The sequence below is a fragment of the Muntiacus reevesi genome, chromosome 17, assembly GCF_963930625.1.
Source record: "Muntiacus reevesi chromosome 17, mMunRee1.1, whole genome shotgun sequence".
Taxonomy (NCBI): domain Eukaryota; kingdom Metazoa; phylum Chordata; class Mammalia; order Artiodactyla; family Cervidae; genus Muntiacus; species Muntiacus reevesi.
The window spans coordinates 23,617,888-23,643,561 of record NC_089265.1 but is presented as its reverse complement, the minus strand read 5'-3'; the positions used below and the strand labels follow the sequence as shown (position 1 = coordinate 23,643,561).

General features: G+C 40.3%; 2 protein-coding genes across 4 annotated transcripts in view; one reads left to right on the top strand and one right to left on the bottom strand.

Annotated features, from left to right (window-relative positions):
• Nucleotides 1–6,027: 6,027 nt before the first annotated feature.
• Nucleotides 6,028–6,843, bottom strand: LOC136148646 (mitochondrial fission factor-like). 2 transcript variants are annotated; one of them, XM_065908311.1, is made up of 2 exons: nt 6,371–6,843; nt 6,028–6,319 (listed from the first exon to the last, which is right to left on the bottom strand). In XM_065908311.1, exons 1-2 carry the CDS (start codon nt 6,814–6,816, stop codon nt 6,103–6,105), a joined length of 663 nt encoding a protein of 220 aa, XP_065764383.1. In that variant the 5' UTR covers nt 6,817–6,843; the 3' UTR covers nt 6,028–6,102. The 2 variants fall into 2 exon arrangements, with proteins under 2 accessions (XP_065764383.1, XP_065764382.1); XM_065908310.1 differs by having other exon boundaries at nt 6,028–6,843.
• Nucleotides 6,844–10,537: 3,694 nt separating this feature from the next.
• Nucleotides 10,538–25,674, top strand: part of DENND4C (DENN domain containing 4C) — a 109,114-nt gene continuing 93,977 nt past the window's right edge. For both annotated transcript variants that reach the window (XM_065908257.1, XM_065908256.1), the window contains exon 1: nt 10,538–10,873. The gene's annotated coding sequence lies outside the window, so the exon portion shown is untranslated. The remainder of the gene's footprint in view (nt 10,874–25,674) is intronic.

Here is a 25,674-nt window from a genome sequence, read left to right as displayed (position 1 = left end):
GGTTCCTTCTTTGTTTATTTTTTTATACTTTCCAGAAATCTCAATCCTTTTACATCACTTTCCCGAAATGAGAAAAAATATTTTGAAAGATGATGTTATCTAAAGAAAAAGCAAGAGCATATCAAAAAACAAGATTAAGAACTTCTGACAGCATGGTTTCACTTTCTTTTTAACCACAGAAATATTTCAAATTACCTTTCTATAATCCGGGCTTCTGACTGCTGTAATTCCAATAGATAGGTTAAAGAATGAAAACAACTTGATTGATAAACATCGATGGCTACCCATAGTTAGAGGATTGATGCTGTAAGGCCTGCTCACTCCTGGCCTACAAAGTTTATAGCTCAGACCACAGTCTTCATCAGGCCACTGACTCTCCTAGCACCTGAGCTAGAGCAAGCGCACAGTAAGAATCCTTTTGAAATTGTGAAGCCAGATGATTCTGCCATGCTTATCATTCCTGCCATCATCTTCAATCACTGTTCAAAATCTAAGTCCTTTTTGTCACAGCTTTTGTGCTGCCCATATTTTTGCTTCCTTTTCCCACTCCCAACCTTCCAATGGCGGAGAGCGCCTTTGGGCATTAGGGAGCAGATTCAGATCTCCTAGAAGCTCCTTCAGTTACGCCCATTCATCAGTATGGGTAAGGGACAGTTTTCTCAACCAGGGATACTTCTAGGTTCCTTCTGTTATAAACATTCTAGGGCCACCACTGCTCTTGCTCTTCCCTTATAAATCTTTCCACTCTGCCTCCTGAGATTTTCGATGGTAAACAGATTTCTGCTCTGCATCCTTAATCTATTCACTGAGGACTTTCTATCTGGCTTTCTGATGAGGAGTCTAATTCTTCCCAGAGCATGTTGCTTGCTACTTTCTGTACTGGAGGCTCCTCACTCTGCAGTAGGCAATGTATCTGGAAGTCACAAATTAGGGTCTCTGTTCACATTCATTTCTGCTATTCTTCCTTCTTCTTCTCCTTTTTTTTTTTTTTTTTTTGGTAAAAACCTTTGTATCAAAAAAAAAAATCTTTGCATCTTCGAAAACTAGTCATTCATAACCCACTCTCTAGCCCTGCTTGACTGCTTTATTTTTCTGGCCTCCTGTTTAGATAAAAAGTGCATCAGAGATTTCCCTGGCGGTCTAGTGGTTAAGACTGTGCTTCCAAGGCAGGGGGCATGGGTTTGATCCCAGGGGAACTAAGATCCCATACGCTGCACAGCAAGATCAAAAAAAAAAAAAAAAAGTACATCAAACTAACTTTAGTTGGTCTTCTGGCACAGGAGTTGATGAACTTTTCTGTAAAGGATCAGATAGCAAATATTTTTGTCTTTGTGGGCCATATGGCTTCTGTCACAACTCTTAATTTCTGCCATTATAAGTGCAAAAGCAGCCACAGACAGCAGTAAACAAATGGGCATGCCTGTTCCAACAAAACTTAATTCACAAAAACAGGCATCAGGCTGGATTTGGCCCAAGGATTGTAGTATGCCAACCCTTGTCCAAGTATACGTCAGTTACTATGACAGAGGCTTTACATACATTATATCATGAGTAACCACAATGACAATTCCCCTATAAGGTTAGGGAGTAGACAAGGAAAGTTAAGTACTTAGCATAGTGACTGGCCTATGGTAGATGACTGATAAATAGTTGTTGCAAATGATAATTAATCTTATACGACTCTGCAAGATGGGTTATTTTGTGCATGGGGAAATAGGGCCATTAAATAACTTGCCCAGGGAATAAGTGAAAATACTAGGAACTTATTTACAAAACAGAAACAGACTCACAGAAGGCCCAGAGGCATGTGTGGAGCCTTGGTTCTGCCCACGTAGAGGCCCAAATAGCTTCCAGGCGAAAACAGAGAGTACTGGCAGAGATGACAGGGTCCCACCTCAGCAGAGAGGTCCTGGGCCCGCCTGGGCAGGGTTGCAGTGACCCAGCTTACCATCAAAGCCCAGCCCATTCTCTCTGACCAGCCCCTCAAATTTATGGTTTCCACTAAGGGCAAAAAGGTTTTGGGTCTGCCTACCTCTACCCCCACAAAGAGTGTGCCTCCCTGAACTGCCCCCAAACGGGCCAGGGCAGACAGAGGTGGTAGGAGTTCTGGACAGGATGACTGCCCTGGCGAGTGGCCGTGGGTGGGCAAGGAACCTCAAATGCCAGCTCTCCCTTTGCCACTAAGACAGCCCCAGAGGGAGAGGGATCCAGGATGCATCGAACATCGAAATAGTATTAAAATAGCAAAAACCTTTATGATTAAAGTAAACACAAATATAATTTTTCTTTTGGCATGCTCAAAATGCTCTAAGTATTACTAGAGCACTGCGCAGCCTGCAGGATCTCAGTTCCCTGATCAGAGATTGAACCTGGGACCACGGCAGTGGAAGCGCAGAGTCCTAACCACTAGACCACCACAGAATTCATGCTAATAACTCTTGAAGGTAGCAGTCATCAGTAAATAGCCATTTGAGAATTAACATGGCATTCAAGTCAGTTAAGATGGAATCTACTAACTTGCTCTTCACTTTTAGGCATAAGTCAGTTAATGGTTATTGCTATTAGAGAATTATTTACAATCATATTGAATGCTCTGGACCCAACTCAAAGAACCTTCTTACATAAATTGCGCACAGGGAAGAAATGTGGATAGTAAGAGTCCCAGAGATTTCAGACATGCTCAGGCACATTTACAGGATTGGAGAGGGGAGGCCAGCTGTTATTTACCTGTGCTAGGGTTTCAGCAATTTAAAGGACAGAAAGACGACCAGAAACACAAAGACTTAAAATTGATGGAGAGAACAGACTCCGAAAAGGGTTGCTTAATTATGCGAACAACTCAGCATCAAATATTTAAGGAAATTACTACTGCTCTAGGTAAAAAGATAATAAAATGAAAGTTTAATGAAGGAAAATAAAGTTCCTATCCTTATCCTTAAGGATATCCTTATATACTGGTAGGGAAGGTAGTAAACACATAGATAGATAGGAAATGTCACTGACCAGAGTATGAGGAATATTTAAGACAGGGCAGGATGGTATAACAAGATGGTATAACCCTGTTCTAAATAGGGTAAGCAGAGAATACTGAATTAGCAAACACAACCATTGTTCCTAGTGGAAATAACTGTTAGGTTTCTGAGAGCCTCTATTTGCAACATTTGTGTCAATCAACATTTGTGTCAAACACTTGTGTTAGGTGTCTTGCTGCTTAAAAACACCATATGTAATATCATTGATTCATTAACATTGAACTCATGGTCAACAACACTGCAACCCCTGCTTATCTAACACAACTTATCTAACAAATGTTTTCTCTGTAAGGTGGTGGCTTTATCTTTGCCCAGTCCCTCCCAAGGGTTAATGGTAAGGTTTTTCCTTCTGTACTACCACTGCTCCTGTGGGTGTCAAGTTACCCTGGCCTGAATCCTAAAAAACTAAAAAGGGGTAGTTGTTTACATGGACAATGTGGTTAGGGGTTCAAGTCTCAGGACACAGGTTTGCACTCCCTAACTCAAGAACCACAGTCATGAGCAGGCTGCTGTCAATGGAAGGACCACACCCTTCAACCACCAGTCACGCAGCTAAAGTGACAACTTTACATGACTGCATGCTATGTACCCCTGAATGGCAATCAATGATCTGTAGACACTGGTCCTTGTGTGGCTCCCTGGAACTGTCCCTGAAAGTGCTGGCCAGTTTCATAGTGCTGACCCCTGCCCCATTTCTCTTCTAGCATGCCAAAAGATGTCCTCCTTAACTTCCAGTTCAGCTGATCCACCTTTGGATCTGGCAATTACGGAAGACGTCATTTGGTAAGAGATGAGATGGTGGTATTATATAGTGAGATGATGTAGCTTAAAAAGGAATAGTTCTGGGGTGGGAGGTGATGCAAGACAGGAAGGGAAATAAGAACTGTATCTTGAATATGTACAGTGTGAGATGCCATTTGGACACTGGAGGTAGTTTGATGATTAAATCTACAGCTTAGGGAAAATGGGAGCTAGAGGAGTAAATCTGGGAGTGAACAACACGCAGATAATGCCACTGAGCTGAATGAGATCACAAAAGATGAAGAAGAGCTTAAACCCAGAACAACAGAAAGGGGTTGAAATAATTATTTTCTATTGATCCTTTAAAGAGATAGCTTCTAGAATTTAGTTCATTTTCTCCTTTTCTGTGTGAAAGGAACTATAAAACTACAAGGAAATTCGAATTGGTATTAAAGGGTATCAGCATCAGATCCCCAGTCTTTTTTTTTTGGGGGGGGGGGCTCAGTTCAGTTCAGTTTAGCCACTCAGTTGTGTCCGACTCTTTGCGACCCCATGAACTGCAACACATCAGGCCTCCAAGTCCATCACCAACTCCCGGAGTTTACTCAAACTCATGTCAATCGAGTTGGTGATGTCATCCAGCCATCTCATCCTCTGTCGTCCCCTTCTCCTCCTGCCCCCAATCCCTCCCAGCGTCAGGGTCTTTTCTGACGAGTCATCTCTTTGCATGAGGTGGCCAAACTACTGGAGTTTCAGCTTCAGCATCATTCCTTCCAATGAATACCCAGGAGTGATCTCCTTTTTTTTGGGTTAGGGCATGTCAAGCCTTACTTAGCCTATTACACTCAGATTAAATGTAAATTGGAGATGATCATTTTTGATATTTTTAGGCAGTCTCTGATTCTTAAGTATTAGAGTTTTTGAACTGGATAATGAATCACCTTTGAGGGGAAAATCTGAAAGAATCCCTACCCTATATTCTCTGAAGCATGGAAGGAGCTAGAAAAAAGCTGTGACTGGGAAGTAACATTCTAGTGCACCAATCGAAAAGGAGTATGGCAAACTCAACCCCTCTGGGCAGGAGTTGTATCCAAGGGACTAGATCCACAAGTAGGAAGGGGTGAGAGAAGGTGCAATATCAACATGGTAAAGTTCTTGGTCATTAAAAACATTAACAAAATATTTACTAAAATAAAATATCAATTAAAAAAATTTTTTAGGGCTTCCCTGGTGATCCAGTGGTAAAGAATCCACCTCCCAATGCAGGGGATACAGCTTTGATCCCTGGTTGGGGAACTAAGATTCCACATGCCATGGGGCAACTAAGCCCATATGCTGCAACTGCTATGCCCACACTCTAGAGCATGTGCTTATTCTCTTGTTGCAATAAGAGAAGCCACTGCAACTAGAGAGAAGCCTCTGCTTCCTGCAACGAGAGAAAGCCTGTGTATAGCAATGAAAACCAAGTAGAATCAAAAAAGACAGAAAAAGTTAAAAGAAAAATCTCTTTTTAATGGCAAAAATGGCATTGTGGGTATGGTTTTTAAAAAGTCCTTATCAAAAGAAAAAAAAAAAAAAGTCCTTATCTTTATCTTATCCACAAAAATGGTGTGTGGGTATGGTTTTTAAAAAGTCCTTACAGTTATGCTGAAATACTTAACAGGTGAAACACAATGTTGAGTATTTGCTTCAAGATGCTCAGAAGAAAGGAGTCAGAAGAGCATACATTATACAAGATTAATTATGAGTTGAGCCAGGCTTCAGGAATATGTGAACCATGAACTTCCAGATGTTCAAGCAGGATTTAGAAAAGGCAGAGGAACCAAAGATCAAATTGCCAACATCCGCTGGATCATCGAAAAAGCAAGAGAGTTCCAGAAAAACGTCTATTTCTGCTTTACTGACTATGCCAAAGACTTTGACTATGTGGATCACAATAAACTGTGGAAAATTCTTAAAGAGATGGGCATACCAGACCACCTGACCTGCCTCTTGAGAAACCTGAATGCAGGTCAGGAAGCAACAGTTAGAACTGGACATGGAACAACAGACTGGTTCCAAATAGGAAAAGGAGTCCATCAAGACTGTATATTGTCACCCTGCTTATTTAACTGATATGCAGAGTACATCATGAGAAATGCTGGGCTGGAGGAAGCACAAGCTGGAATCAAGATTGCTGGGAGAAATATCAATAACCTCAGATATGCAGATGACACCATCCTTATGGCAGAAAGTGAAGAGGAACTAAAGAGTCTTTTTTTTTTTGAAGTTTGCAAATTCTTTATATTTCCAGCTGTTGAGACAATATTTCTGAGAGCTGAGGTTACCTCTAGCGGCGAAACCAGAGCCAGCTATTAAGCAGCCAGAATGCTACAGTAATTGAATACATGACCATTTCTCTTTTAGCCCGTTCTTTGTTCTCCTCTTCCAGAAGTTGTAGATGTCTATTTAGCTTGATTATCTGTCGTCTTAATGAAGCTGCATCTACAACCATCATGTCTTCAGAAGTTCCTTCAATCATTGCATCTATATTTGAAATGCCATACCTGACGTTGTCATGATGAGGATTAGAAGTGGCGGCAGCAGACCCACCACACAACACAGGTATGGAGTCAGTTTTGACCAGCTGTCCATTTTGGCGAAAGGCGTTTTCACTCAAAGAGCGTTCTTTTTTTAGCCTGCCAACTGCACGGATTTCTTCATTTTGAGGGGTTGGAGCAGGTCTTTCTAAATCCAGAAAATCTAGCGGTCTTTCACTCAGTGTGAGCACACGAGGTGCTGTTTTTAGAGCCAGAGCCTTAAAGGGAGTTGACTGTATAAGGTCAAGATCTGCTGGTCTTGAAAGTGGAATGTCTTCATTATTTCCTGCTACCACAATTCTCTCTGGAACTTGTATAATCACACTAGCGTTTGAAACTCCTTGAAATCCTTGTTCCAGGTCAGCATTTGGTGGTGCTACCTTTAATTTTTCCGGGACACTCATTCGCTGACTAATACCTTCGGTGTATTCCATTTCATACTGAATTCGACTAATTTCTGCCATCTCAGCAGCAGTGGGAGAAGGAAAGGCCGCCCCTCTCACTAAATGTGTACCAATTACTGCTTGTTCTTTGGCGTTATCTGCTTCCGTGCTTCATAGTAAATTCATTAACTCTCCTCAGTATGCACGTGCTGGATTGAGGCACTTTTGACCCCCTGGGCCCGCTGGAGGGTCCCCGGCGAGGGCCGCCGCCCGTGTCTCCTGAAGAGCCTCTTAATGAAAGTGAAAGAGGAGAGTGAAAAAGTTGGCTTAAAGCTCAACATTTGGAAAACTAAGATCATGGCATCTCGTCCCATCACTCATGGCAAATAGATGGGAAAACAGAGGAAACAGTGGCTAACTTTATTTTTGGGGCTCCAAAATCACTGCAGATAGTGATTGCAGCCATGAAATTAAAAGACGCTTACTCCTTGGAAGGAAAGTGATGACCAACTTAGATAGCATATTAAAAAGCAGAGACATTACTTTGTCAACAAAGGTCCGTCTGGTCAAGGCTATGGTTTATTCCAGTGGTCATGTACGGATGTGAGAGTTTGACTGTAAAGAAAGCTGAGCGTTGAAGAATTGATGCTTTTGAACTGTGGTGTTGGAGAAGACTCTTGAGAGTCCCTTGAACTGCAAGGAGATCCAACCAGTCCATCCTGAAGGAGATCAGTCCTGGGTGTTCATTGGTAGGACTGATTTTGAAGCTGAACCTCCAATACTTTGGCCACCTGATGTGAATAGCTGACTCACTGGAAAAGACTCTGATGCTGGGAAAGATTGAGGGCAGGAGGAGAAGGGGACGACAGAGGATGAGATGGTTGGATGGCATCACTGACTTAATGGACACCGGTTTGGGTGGACTCCCAGAGTTGGTGATGGATAGGGAGGCCTGGCGTGCATGGGGTCACAAAGAGTCGGACGCAACTGAACTGAACTGATGGGTACAGAGGCTTCATTACACTCCTATTTTTGTTTGTATTTTATAATTTTCATTGTTTTCTATAATAAAATGCTTTTTAAAATTAATTTTTGAATAAAGAATACATCTACTTTTTTGATCAGTGGTCAGGACAATTTGTTAGGAATATCAGTCATGTTTGGGGAGAGTTATATAAAGAATGTGCTGAGTAACTCCAAAAGACTCTAGATGAGCCTTTACTGATAAAGTTGAGACAGAGTCTCCAGCCAGATAAGATACTGGAGTGGAGAACAAAGAGAAGAGTGTGCTGGGGCTCCCTGTGGAGAGCGGAACACACTGAGTCATTTAGATATCATGTGAATAAAGCAGATCTAGTGTTTGTTGATGACATTCTTACTAAAAACTCTTTCTAAAACAATAAACTAAGAGTGCTTACAGGCACCAGGCCTTCAAACACCATGTTTTTGAGAATTCATTATGAGGGGCTGGAGCGAAATAATCTATTAATCTACAAGGTATGGATTATAGAAAATCTGGAGCAAGTTATTCTGTTTGGGAAAATAAAGAGCCATGAATTTAATACTGTTGACCCCTGAACAACACATGGGTTAGTGGTGCCAATCCCCTTGTGTAGTCTAAAACCTGCATAAAACTTTACAGTCAGCCCTTCATATCTGCAACTCCACAACCGAGGATTCAACCAACTGGCAGATCTTATAGTATTGTAGCAAGCACTTATTGGAAAAAAATCCCCATATCAGTAAATCTGCACAGTTCAAACCCACAATTCAAACTGCAGTTGTTTGTCAACCACAGTTCCTACTCAACTATGAAATCACCAAAGCTGAGCCTGGGAGACTTCTATTAATAAGTAAGTTAAGAAACTTTGCTAGGCCTTAGTTTTCCCATCTATTAAATGAGTTAATTAGACTAGACAATCTCTATAGGGATTCCCTTCAGCTCTTTTCATCTCTGAAATTCCATGAAATAATTAAAACAACTTTTTAATATAAAATTTCAAAATGACATAAAATGCAGAGAACATAAGGAAACCTCAAGTACCAATCATTGCACTTCAACATAATGTCCAATTTTATTTTACCTCAACCCCTACTCACCTTCCTGCTCCCACTATTATTCTGAAGCAAATTCTAGACATTATATGAAATATATTTTAATGATTCTCTTGAAGCAGATAGTTTATAAACAACATATCACACAAGTTAGTCTCCATTTTTCCAAGATACCTTCTCTTACTGCAACTGTAAACACTGTCATTTAACTTGGCATTGCAGAATGCTAAGGTTCACATGCTGAATCCAGATACACTCAGTAAAGGAGGAGTTACCTTTTTTTTTTCTTTTGTCCTGCAGGTGTAGCTTACAGGATTTTAGCTTTCCCACCAGGAATTGAAGCCAGGCCCTTGGCAGTGAAAGCATGGATTTCCTAACCACAGATCCACCAGGTAAGTGCCTAGTATGGAAGGACAAGAATTTCACAAACTAATTCTGAAGTATTAGTTCCTTTGTAAACTTTTGACCAGATAGTCACTGTCAATGACTGGTTACCACTAGGCTCAAAATGACTCCAACCTAGTATTAAATAAGACATTTTTATTGCTGTGCATTTCTACTGAATCAACTCTTACTGCTAACATGGTCAGGGAGATAGTTTCTGCACCCCATATATGCAATAAACGTTGGAAATAAATTGTCAATACGGCCCTCATGATCAAAGTTTAATCTCATACTTCTCAGCAAAAAAAAAGTCAAAAAACAGATTTAAAAGGAGAAAGTAATTTTCTGGAAAATGATTATTGTGTGTGTGAATACTTATTAGATATACACAAATCTTGTCAATTCTAATTCTGACCTGCCACGGAATCTATGAAGTCACTGGCCACTTTTTTTTTCTGTCCAGAAGGTAAAAATGTTCTCCCAATTTGTTTTAAACCATTTGCTTCTTCCTGAATAACTAGCTATTTTTTCATGTATATATAATTGCATATACATAATTATTTCAGGGTGTAATCTACAACATCTCATATAATTTGCATTAAGGGAACCGATCATGCATGCAGCCGAATATATATGGAGGCTACACTTACTTAGGAGGCGGGAGTGGGATGATTATTTAAACGAGAGATTTTCAAGATCCGAGTTCCCATCCCCTAATCTCAGTCGAGGCAGCGACACCAAGCGCGTTCTAAGACGCTCCAGGGGCGCGGCAGCCAGGAAAGGCTTCGGGAAGCCACAGTCGGTGGGGCTCTCTCCTGTCCGGGAGGCCCCCAGTCAAACGTGGGAATTTCAACTGCCACCCCGAGAAGGAAGCTTCTCGCCCAGAGGCCCGTATCCCTCTCGACAGTGTTTTCAGTGGCTCTGAGCGATTCGGCGTCACTTTCCCCGCCTGTGAAAAGCCCGAAAGGAGCAGCCGCCACCTGCCCGAGGCCAAGGCAATAAAGCCTCACCAAACAGCGAGTCTGAGCCCCGCAGGAAGGGGCGCGAAGCGGTGCCTTGAGCCTCTTCTCCCTGACTAGTTTCTGCTCGGGATGCGCAGGACGGACGCGGCGGAGGTGCTCTCTCAGGGTGGCGACAGTGGGACCGGGCACCCCGCGGGGGTCGCGGGTGGGGGAGGGGAGCAGCGGCCCTGCGGCCTCGGCCCTCTCCGGGGGCGGGGCTCGGGCGCTGCCCCGCCCCCCGCGCCCTCCTTTCCCCCGCCCCTCCCCACGCCCTTTTTTGCCGCCCCCGCAGTAGGAAAGGGAGCGGGAGTGGGGGGGTGGGGGAAGGAAAGTGCTGTTCTATGGAAAGGGGCGGAAGGAGGCGGAGGAAAGGAGAAAAAGGGAACAGAAACATGGCCGTCAGCTGTCGGGGCGGCAGTGCAGCGCGCAGCTCCTAGGCAACCCGCCGCCCGCACGGCCGGCCTCCGGTGAGCCGAGGCGCCGGCGCAAGCTCGCGCTCCCTGCCGTTACCCCTCGCTGCAGGAGGCGCCCCTGGAGACCCAGCCCGGGAGCCGGCGCAGGCGCAGACCAGGCGGCGGTGGCCGCCGGAGCCAGTCCCCCGCCCTGCTCTGCCGAGAGAGGCCAGGCCCGAAGCCGGCGCTTTCATGCCCCAGGAAAGGACTCTGCCCGGGTGGCGCTGAAGGAAGATCGGGCAGCAGGTGAGCGGGCGGCAGAGGACCTTTGGCGGAGGAACCCTGCGCCGCGCGCCGGCCGGCCCGAGTTCCGGGCCGGGAGGGCGCTGGGCAGGTAGCGACTCGGAGGGCTGAGTTCCGACGGCCGGCCTGCGGGGGGTCGCCCGGGAGGCGGAGAGTGGCGGGGGCTGGCATTCCCGGCCTAGTTTCTCTGCGGCTTGCGGGGGCGGGGAGTCCTCAGGAGCCTGCGGGGTATGATGCGCGGAGAGGCCCCGCCTGGAAGGGCCTCCCCGCGCAGCCGCCCGGGCTTCGGGAAGCCACTGCTGTGGAAGGAAGCACGAGGGGTCTGGGCACTGGGGACCGCCAAGGGGACCCCGCCTGGGTGGGGGCGGGGGGGAGGGACGGGGACGAGGGTTCTCGAGGGCTTTGGGGCGGAGTGGGTGAAGAGCCGAGATCCGGGGTCTGGAGAGGGGTCTGGGGCCAGGTCGGGGGGAGAACTGGGGACCTGGGCAGGTGTCGCAGGTGAATTGAGGACATCTCCGCCTTACTGTTGCCGATCCTCAGGGCTTCTTTGTTGGCGATGACTTTTAGGAAAGTGACTAAACACAAATAAAACCAACTAATGAGCCCCTAATGCTGACTCTTGCAAAGAGCTGTAACTTTTCTACATTGAAGATGCTATCATCTATCTGCCCTCCCATTCCCCCGGCTTTCTGCTTCATAGATTTTTCCCTCTGAAAGATGGTGCCTCGTCAGGATGAATAAATGACCCAATTTTTAAACAATGTGACCCCCCCCCCCCATTACCTGTTTGTTTAACTGGAAATTTTAGGTCAGTTACCGAAGTTACTTGTGCAAACGTGAGTAAAAGAGTCATCTCCAGTAATAAGCCCTCGGCTGTCTGTGTTTATGCTTCTGAGAAATTGTCAAGTCTTGTAGTAGGGGTAATTGATTTACTGAACCAGCTTAATTGTGCGCGAACTCGCGTTAAGAAGTTCTCGGCAGACCCTAATTTAAGATAGGAGTAGGTTTTCCCTTCCGGTCTCTTGGTTTAGAAGATGGAAGGGTGTGGTAAGGAGAGAATGTTAGTGCTAAGGCGCTAAGTTTTCAATAAATGTTACATTTGAGGTGATCATGTGTATTAAGCTTTCCGAAATTAAGAGAATTGTAGGATTTTTATGTGTACACGTGACACGAGCAAAACTGAAGGAAAACTTCATCTCAGCACTGAAGGATACCTATTTATCAGTCTTACCATGACAAAAAAACCCCTCGCTTTTATTTTTTGCCCTGTATTACTGTTGAAAATTTGATAAACTGCTTCTTGGTGTGAGACTGGAACTCAAAAATGAACTTAGATTTGTATTCATGAGGTTAATCTGCTTCTCATTTAAACTTGCTTTGACTCGTTTTTCTGGTAATGTCAAACTCGATCCACACTTTCCCCCATTGGTGTCTTCTGTGGCCATTTTGCCGAATAGTTGATCAGGATTATATTATTTACCGATAATATGGCTGTTCACTTTCGCCGTAGTACCTCACTTACTGTACTACTGTTTAGACTTGTATGATGGAAAAGCTACGATGTTAGAAAGTTTGAAGCTGTAAGGTTGGAGTCATTTACTCGTGTGTAATTTGTAAATGAGTGCATTATGTTGTTGAGAGTAAGTATAGTATTTTGTAGTTTAAACTGGAGCTTTCAGCTGGGGAGATTGGCAGTAGAATTGGTGTGTGGAGACTGATTTTAAAACGCAAATGTTTTAAATTACAAGGGACTGCAGTGGTGTGTGTAAGCTGTAACAATTCATAGTGCCAGATTTGGAAGGTTATTTGGTTGAGGCAGCGCTGTAAGGAAACATGTTAAGTATCTGCAATAAAAGCCAGTTTGTAGCTATAGACAAGGGATTTTGCATAGTAATAACCCAAGGAGGCACCTTTCCTCTTCCAATTGAGACCAAAACATCTCGTGTTTTCATTGGAGTTTCCTGCTAAGACAGATACTGATTTTGCATTGAATTTGCTGCTCAGTTTGAAAGTTAGGTTTCAGTCTTATTCTTGCAACTTAAGTACAGGTTGTAAAGTGAAAAAGAAGCTGAGTCAGTGGCAGGTTGTCTTATTTCGTCTTCTTGATTTGCAGATGGAATTTGTTTTAATTTGTATTTCCAATATAATCTATTTTCTGAAACTTAGATAGTAAGGGTAAATAAGCTTTTATAGTACATGAATTAAAATTTTGTCTTCTGTATGCTGGTACCAGAAGTTGTACCTCCTCTTTAAAATTGTCAGTTTGAAATAAATAAATAGATAAATAAATAGTCAGTTTGACATACTTGCAGTAATGGGACACCTTGTTGGAACTGGAGAATCCTTTGAAAGAATTAAAACTTGGGGAATGAGTTTGTATAGTATAGCTGGTATAAAATGGTAAATCTTAAAAAAAAAAAAAAAAAATGGTAAATCTTTAGCATCAGATTGTAGGAAACTCCAAAATCCAATAACTTCATATTTGAAATTTAAAACTTAAATTTTAATTAATAGATTTATTTATTGTTATTTGTGGGGGGAAATTAGGTAGTTTTTATACTTAAAATTTTTTCTAAATTTATGTCAGTATGTAATACATATGAGTAAATTTAATAGAATTCTCTTTGTGTGGTATTTGAAAACTAACATGGTGCTACATACTGCTATATTTTATGGTTTTGTATAGTGGTAGTCCAAAGTTTACTATCATAGTTTATTTAACCAGTATTCTGTCTTTTTAATATTTTAGTAATTCCACCTTTTCCATCTTAAAATAATGCTATAATGAAATCTTTTTGCTAGTATGATGGTCCAGTCCACATTAAACGTTTGAAAATGTAGTCATTCTTTGTAGTACTTCCTTTGCAGTGGGTCATGAGGGCTCTTACGATACGGTATTTGATTGAGGAATGAAAGCAAGGTGAAAACTGTAGATGTGCATCTGTGACTTGAATTTGTTGGGTAGAGATCAAAATATAAATTCGTAAGTCTCTGTTACTGATTTGCTGCAAGTTTCTCCAATAAGTCTGTTTTATTTTTCAATATAATAAAATTCTTATAAAATTCTTAACTCTCAAGGTAATATTGTGGGGCATAAATGTTTCTAACTGGACCTCATTTCAGCCAAATTTAATATTTGCAAATACAGATTTATAATCATTTGACTTACAGAATAGTCATTTTATGGGTTTTTTTAAATCTTTGAAATATTTAAAAGGATTCTTTGACTCTCATTTGTCATTGTGTACGTGTGGTTCCTTTGTCTCTTAATTTCGGGATGCTTAGAATCTGAAAGCATACATGTTAGGAGTCTCTGTTGTTTAATTGTAGAAACAAGTCTCTATTAAATAGGTACTATGCTATCTGCTAGGGATAAAAACATGAATAACATACAGTCTGCCTATTAAAGTCTAGCAGGATAAGCATCCTAGTCTTGTCGACAAGCATCCACATCATGACAAATCTGGAACAGAGCAAACGGTGCTGTTGTAGCAGAGAGAAATACCTAGGTATTTTTGGCGTGAATTAAATATAGTTTACATAGAAGGCATTTGATTTAAAACTCAAAGATGTGAAAGGCACCAAATAATGAAAGAATGTGATGGACTTTATTAAAATGCAAGTAATTTAGTGTTGGGGCACGGGTTATTTTGAAGGGAAGTGGGGAGTAAGCTAGAGGGGTAAGGAGTGACTGTGTCTTGAAGAGTATTAAAAGTCAGATAGGAAATTAAGACCATAGACACTGTAGGGGACAGGGAGTCATTTAATGATTTTAAGGTTTTCAGTATCTGGCTCAATAGTGAAGGGAAAGCAGCTTGAGTGAGGCTGCACGTTCATCAGCTAGAAGATCTTGTAGGCATCTACATGAGAATTGAGAACAGCAGTGGTGGGGATGAAAGAAAGTGGGTAGAACTGAAAATATGCAGACATTTTCCTCTGCTTGAGGAGCCCTGCTTCTCTACTTGCCTACGGGGCACCTGTCACACCAGCCTACTTTTAGATTCCTTCCCTCAGAGCCTTTGTATGTACTATTCCATTTACCTGTTCCTTTTCTGAGAGGTCTTTTCCATTTCTTTTCTTTTCTTTCTTTTTGGCCATGCAGAATGGCTTATGGGGTCTTAGTTCCCTAACCAGGAGTTTAATTCGGGCTCACAGCAGTGAAAGCGCTCAGTCTTAACCACTGGACTGCCAGGGCATTCTCCTGAGAGGTCTTTTCTGATTACACTCTCTAGTTAGATCAAGAGAGATCAGTTATTATCTTAGCACCTTGTTATTTTATTCTGTAGAGTTTAATTTTTCTTCCTTCCTCCCCTCCCTCCCTTGCTTCATATTGGTCCCTCTTACTAGTTTGAAGGTTATGTGCAGTCTGATTTCCTTTCTATTTTTTTTTTTTTTTTTTGACTGTGGGTCTGTTTCTGATCTTTTCTGTTCCTTTGGTCTAAATGTCTGTCCTTATACCATTACTGTATTGTCTTCATTGCTCTTTCTTTATAGCAAATCTTGCAATCAGTATTTGTTTTTTACCGTTTTTTTTTTCTTATCAAAATTGTTTTGGTTACTTTACATGCTTAGCATTTTCTTATAAGTTGTAGAATAAGCTTGTCAGTTTCTACAAAACGCCCTGATGGGGAGAATTGACGTCTCAATAACAGTCTTCTGGTACTTTTTTTAAAAAATTATTTTTTTCTTCTGGTACTTTAACATGGCATAACTTTTCTTTATTTAAATATCTTTAGTTTGTTTTTTTTTTCAGTGTTTTATGATTTTCATTTTATAGGTCATGCTCATATTTTGTTCATTTTATCCCCAGGTATTTCTTGTTTTTTGATACTATTGTCAATGATACTGTATTTTAAAATTTCTTTTTCCAGTTGTTTGATGGTATATAAAAATGCAATACAAAGTTAACTTTGTAGTCTGTCTTACTAAATTAACTTAAAAATTTTTTTAAATTTATTTTTGGCTACGCCGGGTCTTTGTTGCTTTGCAGGGGCTTTTCTCTTAATTGCTGTGAGTGGGGGCTACTCTTCATTGTGTTGTGTGGGCTTCTCACTATGCTGGCTCCTCTTGTTGTGGAGCACAGGCTCTAGGCACATGGGCTTCAGTAGTTGCAGCACACAGGCTCAGTAGTTGTAGCTTGATGACCCTGGAGTGCACAGGCTTTGGTAGTTGTCACGCGTGGGCATAGTTGCTCCGAGGCAGGTGGAATCTTCCTGGACGAGGGATTGAACCCATGTCCCCTGCACTGGCAGGCAGATTCTCGTCCACTGCACTACTGGGAAGTCTGTAAATTAACTTTTTAGTTCTAGTAGCTTTTGTGTATATTCCTTAGGATTTTCTTTTCTTAAAATAATGTTATTTATTTCATTTTTGGCTGTGCTGGGTCTTCATTGTTGCACAGGCTTTTCTCTAGTTGCAGAGAGTGGGGGCTGCTCCTTGTTGCAGTGCGTGCGCTTCTCATTGTGGTGGCTTCTCTTGTGGAGCAGGATTTCTAGGGCATGCGGGTTTCAGTAGTTTCAGTTCCCAGGCTCTAGAGCACAGGCTCAGTAGTTATGGTGCACAGGCTTAGTTGCTCCATGGCATGTGGGATCTTCCTGGATCAGGGATCGAACCTGTGTCTCCTGCATTGGCAGGCAGATTCTTTACCACTGAGCCACCAGGGAAGCCCCCTTAGGATTTTCTTAGTATATAATCATAATGTCTGCAGAGAAAATCAATTTTGCCTCTTCATTTCCAGTCAGTGTTCCTTTAGTTTTTTCTTGCCTTATTGCAGTAGCTAGGTTAAAGATGTTCACTAAGAATATTGTAAGCCATGAGTATAATTTTAAGTCTTCTAGTAGCTCCACACTAAGATGTAACAAAAACTGTCATTAAATTTAATAACATTTTTTATTCCACTGTGTCCAGAATGTTAACATGTGTAGTAGTTTCCCTAGAGTAGCCATAATAACCACAAACCATGTGATTTAATTAGCAGGTTTATTCTTTCACAGTTTTGGAAAATCTTAAGTCTAAAATCAAGGTGTTGGCAGGGACATGCTTCCTCTCGTGACTCAAGAAAGAATCCTTCCTTGCCTTTTGCTACTTTGGTGGTTGTTGGCAAGTCATAGCTATTGGACTGTTTGGATTTTCTGTTTCTTCTTATGTCAATTTTGGTAACGTGTGTCTTGAAAAAGTTGTCCTTTTCATCTATGTTGAATATATTGGCATGAAAGTGTTTAGAACTTTCTCTTATTATTTTTTAAATGTCTAATGATTTGCTTTCTTTCATTGTAATGATCATTTCTCATTGGTAATTTCTGCTTCCTGATTTTTTCCTGACTTAGAGGCATTGATTTCTATTGCTTGTCCATTTTCAATTTTATTGATTTCTCCTCTTTTTATTTTTTCCTCTACATACTCTTGATTTAATTTGCTTTTCTTTTTCTAGCATCCTAAGGTGGACACTTAGATTACTGATCGAAAAACTTTCCTCTTTTCTAATATAATTAGTAAAATAGGTAAAATTTAGAAGAATTTTCTTTTTTATTTTTAATTAAAATTTTTATTCATTTATTTACTTATTTTTTGCTCTGCTGGGTCTTTGTTGCTGTGCATGGTTTTTCTCTAGCTTCGACGAGTGGGGCCTGTCCCATAGTTTGGTGTACAGGCTTCTCATTGCAATGGCTTCTCTTGTGGAGTTTGAGCTCTAGGGTTTGGGAGATCAGTAGTGGCAGCTCACAGGTTCTAGAGTACAGGTTCAGTGGTTGTAGCACACAGGGCTTAGTTGCCCTGTGACTTGTGAAATCTTCCCAGATGAGGGATAGAACCCATGTCCCCTACATTGGCAGGTGGATTTTTAACCACTGGACCACCAGAGAAGTCCAAGAATTTCCTTTTAAACACTACTTTAGCTTCATCTCACAAATTGATTTCTGTTATAGTGGTAAAGAATCTGCCTGCCAGTTCAGGAGACACAAGAGACGTGGGTTCAATCCCTAGATTGGAAAGAACTCCTGGAGTAGGAAATGGTACCCCATTCCAGTATTCTTGCCTGGAAAATCGCATAGGCAGATAGCCTGTCAGGCTACAGTCTATGCAGTTGCAAAGAGTCGAACACAGCTAAGGGACTGATGAACACACGCACATTTTTATTTAGTTCAAAATACTTTCTAATTTCTCTTACAGTTTCTTTTTTGATTCATTGATTTATTGATGACGTAGAAGAGTGTTGTTTGGTCTTGAAATTTGATTCCATATTCTGTGTGTTTCATATGGGCTTCCCCTGTGGCTCAGCAGCAAAGAATCTGCCCGCACTGCAGGAGATTCAGGTTCAATTCCTGGGTCAGGAAGACTTCTGGAGGAGGAAATGGCAACCCACCTTAGTATTCTCACGTGGAAGTTTCATAGACAGAGGAACTACAGTCCATTAGGTCACAAAGAGTTGGACATGACTGAGCAATGACAGTGACTCTGTATGTTTTATAATATTTTCAAATTTATCCAGGCTTGTTTTATGGGCCAGCATATGTTTTATCTTAGTGAATGTTCTATATGTACTTGAAGCGATTTTGGATTTTGCTGTTGTTGGAGTATTCTGTAAATACTAATTGTGTGAAGTTAGTTGATAGTGTTTTTCAAATTTAAGTATCTTTCTTATTTTCTGTGTACCTGTTATATACATTACTGAATGAGGAGTGTTGAATCCTCTTTAGTTATGAATCTGTTTATTTCTTCTTTAACTTCTGTCAGTTTTTGCTCCATGTACTTTAATGCTCTCTTGTGAGACATATACATGTTTAGGATTGTAGTGTCTTGATGATTTAACTTTTAGTGTTATTATGAAATATTTCTTTTTATCTCTGCTCCCAAGTCTGCCTGTTATTAGTATGGCCACTCTGGCTTTCTTGTGATTAAAATGTACATGATATATATTTTTGCATCCTTTAAAAAATACTTTATTTTTAAGAACAGTTTTACGTTTGCAGAGAGTTCTCTATATCCCAGACCCAGTTTCTTAACATCTTATACTAGTATATTGTATTTGTTACAATAAATGAACCAGTATTGACACATTATTACTAAGTAAAGTCTCTAGTTTATTCAGATTTCCCCAGTTTTTAACTAATGTCCTTTTTTTCTGTTCCAGAATCCCACCCAAATACATTTAGTTGTGTCTCCAGACTACTTTTGAGTATAGCAGTTTCTTAGATTCTCCTTGTTGTTGAGGACTATGACACATTTGCCAAGTACTGGTCAAACATTTTGTAGGATGTCCCTCTATTGGAGTTGTTCTGATTTTTTTTTTTCAAGGTTAGATTGAGGTTATATGTTTTTGTGAGGAAGGTTGCATAGATAAAGCCCCATTACAACATCTCAAGAGTACATATTATCAGCATGATTTCTTTCATTTTTTAGAGAGTTTACTTTTTTCTTTTTAAAAATATTTTTATTTGTTTATTTGACTCTCCTGGTCTTAACTGTAGCACATGGGACTTTGGTCTTTACTGCCGCGTGCATGATCTTTTAGTTGTGGCACGTGAACTGTTAGTTGCGGCATAAGGAACCTAGTTTCCTGACCAGCGGCTGAACCCGGACCCCCTCCATTGGGAGCATGGAGTCTCAGCCAGCGGACCATCCGAGAAGCACCTTGACATGTGATTTTGCTGCCGGTCATGACTGCTTGGCTGATGTAGTGTTTGTCATGTTCTCCACTGCAAAGTTACTCTCTTCCCCACTTCCCTTCTGTACTCTTTTAAGAAGACACTAAGCTCCTCCCACACATAAGGAGCCAGGGGATCACACACTCTTTGAGGACAGGGTATTTGCTCCAGTTATTTAGAATTTTTTGCATTGAGAGAGTGGTCTCTTTTCCTTTATTTATTTATTCATTTCAGTTTGTATCAGGATGGACTTACAGGTGCTTATTTTATACTTTGGGTTATAATGCAGTCTTACCTTATTTGCTTAAATTGTTCTGACCCTGGCAATTGGGAGCTCTTTTAGTTGACTTCGATTGGCTCCTGTGCTCCTTTGACACACACCCTTAAATGTGGGTTTGCTGTTGATCTTGTCTGTTTGCATGTTTGTTAATTCTGGTGCTAAGAAAATGCTCCAGGTTCATTTTTTTCCCCCACTTTGTTTTTTAAATTTTTTGCTCAAAAATTTTCAGCTGAAATATAATTGATTTGTAGTGTTGTATTAGTTTTCAGAAAAGTGTAGAGCAAAATGATTCAGTTGTGTGTGTGTATACACTGTATGCATACATATACTTTTTCAGATTCTTTTCTCTTATATAGGTTTTTACAGAATATTGATGATAGTTCCCTGTGCTATACAGTAGATCCTTGTTGGTTATCTGTTTTATATATTGTTGTATATAAAGTCCTTTATTTTATATTTAGTAATGTGCATATATTGAGGCTTCCCTCGTAGCTCAGATGGTAATCTGCCTGCAATGTAGGAGACTCGTGTTTGATCCCTGAAGAAGGGAATGGCTGCCCACTCCAGTATTCTTGCCTGAAGAATTCCATGGACAGAGGGAGCCCTGGTGAGCCACAGTCCATGGGGTCACAAAGAACCGGACACAGTTGAGTGACTAACACTTCATTTCACTTGAATTCAGTGTGTATATGCTCATCCCAAACTCTTAATGTATCCCTCCACCGCCTCTGCCACCTTTGGTAACCATAAGTTTATTTTCTGTGTCTGTGCAGGCTAATTTTGTGTAAAGGTTTCCTCTGCTTTATGAAAGTAGAGTGTACCTATGAAACCTTTCATAAACCACTACAGTGTAAAGCAAAGAAACAGTTTCCCTAGGACACATCTTGCTAACGGTTATGCACAATAAATTTAGATGAAGCACAGATGCTTTTTAGACACAGTTCAAAGCTATGTCAGCTTGATGCTGATATCCTGAGTATAGTTACTGGGGAGGGAGTTTGGTTATGCTTTTCTCCCTCCTCTGCTTGGGATGCCTGCTGCCTTTAAAATTGCTTGCTGCAAAACAAATGCCATCCTATTTTTGCTTTTCACCTTTTTCCATAAAAGTGGTTTGTTTGTTTTTTTCCAGATTTCTTTTGCATTAGCAAAAACCAGGTGCTTTTATAGGTCTTTTGTAAAAGTGAAGTGGCATAAAGCAAACTTTTGAAAAGCAAGGGATACCTGTATTTCCTGTTTCAATCCTATAATTAATCATTTCTTCAAGAAGCCTTGGCTCCTTCTATTGGAAAATAGCGTTAGAAATCAAGATCCAGGTGCTAGGTGTGCTGATTGCTACTGGGGTGGCCTTAATTCTAGGTCTTCTTAGTTGATTGAGCAAGGAAGTATACTTGTGTATATTAACCTATTATATACCTATGTCTGTAACTCTACCTGTATGTCACAATCTGTATTTATATTAAACTAAATGAGTTCATAGGGAGCTCCCACTTTAATCCATTATTACATGGATACTCCTCCCCTAGTCTCTCTGTAAATTCCCACTTAGTGAAAAAATGTGGCTCCCACCATCTGTCATCCATTTATGTAATTGTTCAGTACCAGTATACGTGTATAACAGTGTCAGAACTGTTAACTCATAGCCCTGTGTGAAACCGTTTTATCAGCTAGAGTGCCTGTTTGCAGTTCCTGTTGCTTTTAAAGGCTGTACTCATTTCTAAAGTTACTTTGGCTAGCATCTTGCCCTCCACACCCCCCAACCCTAACCCCTTCAGTGAAATTGTTTCATACATTTGTAATGTTCTCCTGACCTACTCCACATTCCTTCAGGGTATCCCATGACATCCTCACTGGATTTAATAATTTTGCATACATTAAAATTCACTCTCTGTGCTCTAAAGTTCTGTGAATGTTGACAAATGCTTAATGTCAGTATCTACCGTTACAGTATCAGATTGAATAGTTTTACATCTGTAAGAATCCCACACTTCAACTCTTCAACCCTCTTTGCCAAAACCCCACAGCCCTGGAAACTGCTGATCTCTTTACTCTTTCTGTAGTTTTGACTTTTCCAGAATGTCATGTAAAAAGGGTCATATAAAAAACAGCCTTTTCAGACTGGCTTCTTTCCCTTTGCAATATGCATTTAAGGTTCCTCCAAGTCTTTTTGTGGCTTGATAGCTCATTTATCGCTGAATGTATCAGGTTTTTGTTTGTTTTGGTTTTTTAATCTATTCACCTATTGAAGGACTTTTTCTTTGCTTCCAGTTTTTGGTGATTATGACTAAAGCTGCTGTCTACATTGTATGTAGGTTTTATATGGATGTATGTTTTCAAATCAGTTACATAAGTGCCTAGGAGTGTGATTGCTGGTACAATCACACTCCTTAGAAGGAGTTTACAAGGATTGTAAGCTTATGTCTAGCTTTCTAAGAAACTGTTAAACTGGTTTTCAGAGTGGATGTTCCATTTTACTTTCCCATGAGCAATGATTGGCAGTTTCTGTTCGACATCCTTTTCAGAATTCAGTATTGTCAATTTAAAAAAAAATTGTTAGCCATTTTAATGAAAGTGAAAGTCGCTCAGTCATGTTCAGCTCTTTGCGACTCCGTGAACTGTAGCCTGCCAGGCTCCTTTGTCCATGGAATATTCAGGCAAGAATACTTTAGTGGGTAGCCTTTCCCTTCTCCTAGGGATCTTCCCAACCCAGGGATTGAACCCAGTCTCTCTCATTGCAGGCAGTTTCTTTACTGTCTGAGCCACCTGGGAAGCCCATTTTAATACGTCTGTATTATTGCATCTCATTATTTCAACTCGCATTTCTCTAATGACTAAATATGTTGAGCATTTTTTCATATACATATTTACCATGTGTATGTATTCTTTGATAACGTGTACGTGCGGATCTTTCACCCATTTCCTAATTGGATTGTCTGTTTTCTTACTGTTTAGTTCTCTGTGTTTTGCTGTGTCTTGGATATCAGCTCTTTATCAGATATGTCTTTTGCAAATATTTTATCTCACTCTGTGGCTTGTCTTTTCATTCTCTTTGTCTTTAGCTGACCATAGGTTTTTAGTAAAGTCTATCTTGTCTGTTTTTTTTCTTGGATTGTGCTTTTGATGTTGTATCTAAAAATTCATTGTCAAACCTGAGATCTCATAGAGATTTTCGCCTGTATTTTCTTCTACAAGTTTTATAGTATTGCATTTTACATTTGGTCTGTGATTCATTTCAAATTATTCTTATAGAAAGTATAAGGTCTCAGTCTTGTTGTATATGGAAATCTAACTTTTCCAGTTGTACTTGTTGAGGCTGTCTTTTCTCCATTTGTCTTTGCTCCTTTGTCCAATCAGTCACTTTTTTAATGATACTTTTAATGCATTTGTGTCTTTGTATTTAAAGCATATTTCCTGTAGATAGCTTAGAGTTGAGTCTTACATTTTTATATCTGGTCTAATAATTTCTGCCTTTATTTAGGAGTGTTTAGACCACTTGATAATTTGCTTTTCAAAATAGCCTTTATTGAGTTATAATTTATACACCATAAAATTCACCTATTTGAAAGGTTCAATTCAGTTGTTCTTAGAATATTTAGAGTTTTACAGCCATTGGCATAGTCTTATTTAGACCGTTTTCATCATATTGGAAATAAATCTTTGTCCATTCATGGTCACGATCCAGCTCTCCTCTCTCCCACCCCGGCCCTAGGCAACCACTAGTCTATTTTTTGTCTCTGTAGATTTGCTTATTCTGAACATTTCGTATAAATAAAGTCATATAGTATGTGATTTTTTTATGAATGGCTTCATTACAGGATAATATTTTTGAGGTTCATGTTGTTATATATATCGGTATTTCCTTTAAAAAAAAATTGTGGTGAGACTTTCCTGGTGATCCAGGGGCTCAGACTCCAAGCTCCCAGTACAGAAGGCTCAGGTTCAATCCCTGGTCAGGGAACTAGATCCTATGTTCCACAACTGAAAAAAAAGATCCTGGGCCACACAACTAAAGATTCTGCATGCCTCAGGGAAGAGCAGAGATACTGAGTGCCACAACCAAGACTTGATGCAGTCAAACAAGTAAATAAATAAGTAAAAATGTTTTCTTAGAAATTATTTAAAAATTGTGTTGTAACTCCCATCATGTAAAATTCATATTAACAAATTAAAAATCTATTAATACAATGCAGTGGCATTTACTACATCCTCAAGGATATGCAACTGTTATCACTGTCTAGCTCCAGAGTGTTTTTATCACTCTGAAAGGAAACCCTTTTCCCTTTAAGCAGTCACTCCCTATTCCCTTTCCCCCTCCGTCCTCTTCCTGACAACCGTTAGTCTTGCTTTCTCTGTAGATTTGCTTGTTCTGGATAGTTATTGTAAATGGAATAGTACAATGCGTGACTTCTGTGTCTGGGCTTCTTTCGCTTAGCATGATGCCTTCTAGATTAATCCATGTCACAGCATGAGTCAGTAGTACTTCATTCCTTGTATGGCTGAATAGTACTCCATTGCATGGAAATTCCACATCATGACTTGATGGACATTTGGGTTGTTTCTACATTTTGGCTATTTTGAATAGTGTTGCGATGAATATTTGTATCCAGGTTTTTACACTTGATCTTAGCCAAAAGGCCGAGAAGCGATGTATCCAGGTTTTTATATGGACTTTTTTTTCAGATTTATTTGTTTTTTTTTTTGAAATTGAGGTATAGATGATGTCTAAGTTTCAAGTGTACAGTGTAGTGATTCACAATTTTTAAAAGTTACCCTCCATTTATAGTTATAAAATACTGGCTGTGTTCCCTGGGCTGTGTAGTATATCCTTGTAGCGTATTTATTTTATACATAGTAGCTTGTACCTTTTAATCCCCAACCCCTACCTTGTCCCTCCACTCTTCCCTCTTCCTGTTGGTCGCCACTGGTTTGTTCTCTCCATCTGTGAGTCTATTTCTTTTTTGTTATATTCACTAGTTTGTTTTATTTTTTAGATTTCACATATAATACCATACAGAATTTGCCTTTCTCTATCTAACTTGTTTCACTAAACCTAATATCCTCAAGTCTGTCCACATTGTTGCAAATGGCAAAATTTCATTCTTCTTACATAGTTAAGTAGTATTCCATTTTGTGTATGTATACATGTATCATCTATTGATGGACATTCAGGTTGCTTCCATATCTTGGCAATCAAAAATAATGCTGCTGAAAACATTGGAGTGCATATATCTTTTCAAATTAGGGTTTTCCTTTTCTTCCCCCAAGTATTTGCCCAGTATTGGAATTGCTGAGTTATATGGTAGTTCTCTTTTAGTTTTTTGAGGAACTGCCATACTGTTTTCCACAGTGGAGGCACCAATTCACACTGCCACCAATTTACACCGCCACCAATTCACACCGCCACCACTTTACACCGCCACCAGTTCACACCACCACCAATTTACACTGCCACCAACAGTGCAGTTCCCTTGTTTCCACATCCTTACCAGCACTTGTTGTTTGTGTTCTTTTTGAAGCTAGCCATTCCGACAGGTGTGAGGTCATATCTCATTGTGGTTTTGATTTGCATTTCTCTGATGACTAGCAGTGTTGAGCATCCTTTCAAGTATTATGGACATACATTTTCATTTGTCTTGGTGTAGACTGCTTAGATTTAGTGAAATTATTGATATGGTTGGGTTTGCATACATTATCTTGCTATCTGTTTTTAATGTCCTGTTATTTGTTTCTTTTTGGATTGAGTCTATTTTAGTATTCCATTTATCACTACATTGATTTATTAACTATACCTCCTTTTTTTTTTTAAGTAGTTGGTTTAAAATTTATTATATGCATCTTTAGCTTTCAATAGTTTACCTTCAAATAGTATTATACTACTTCATGTA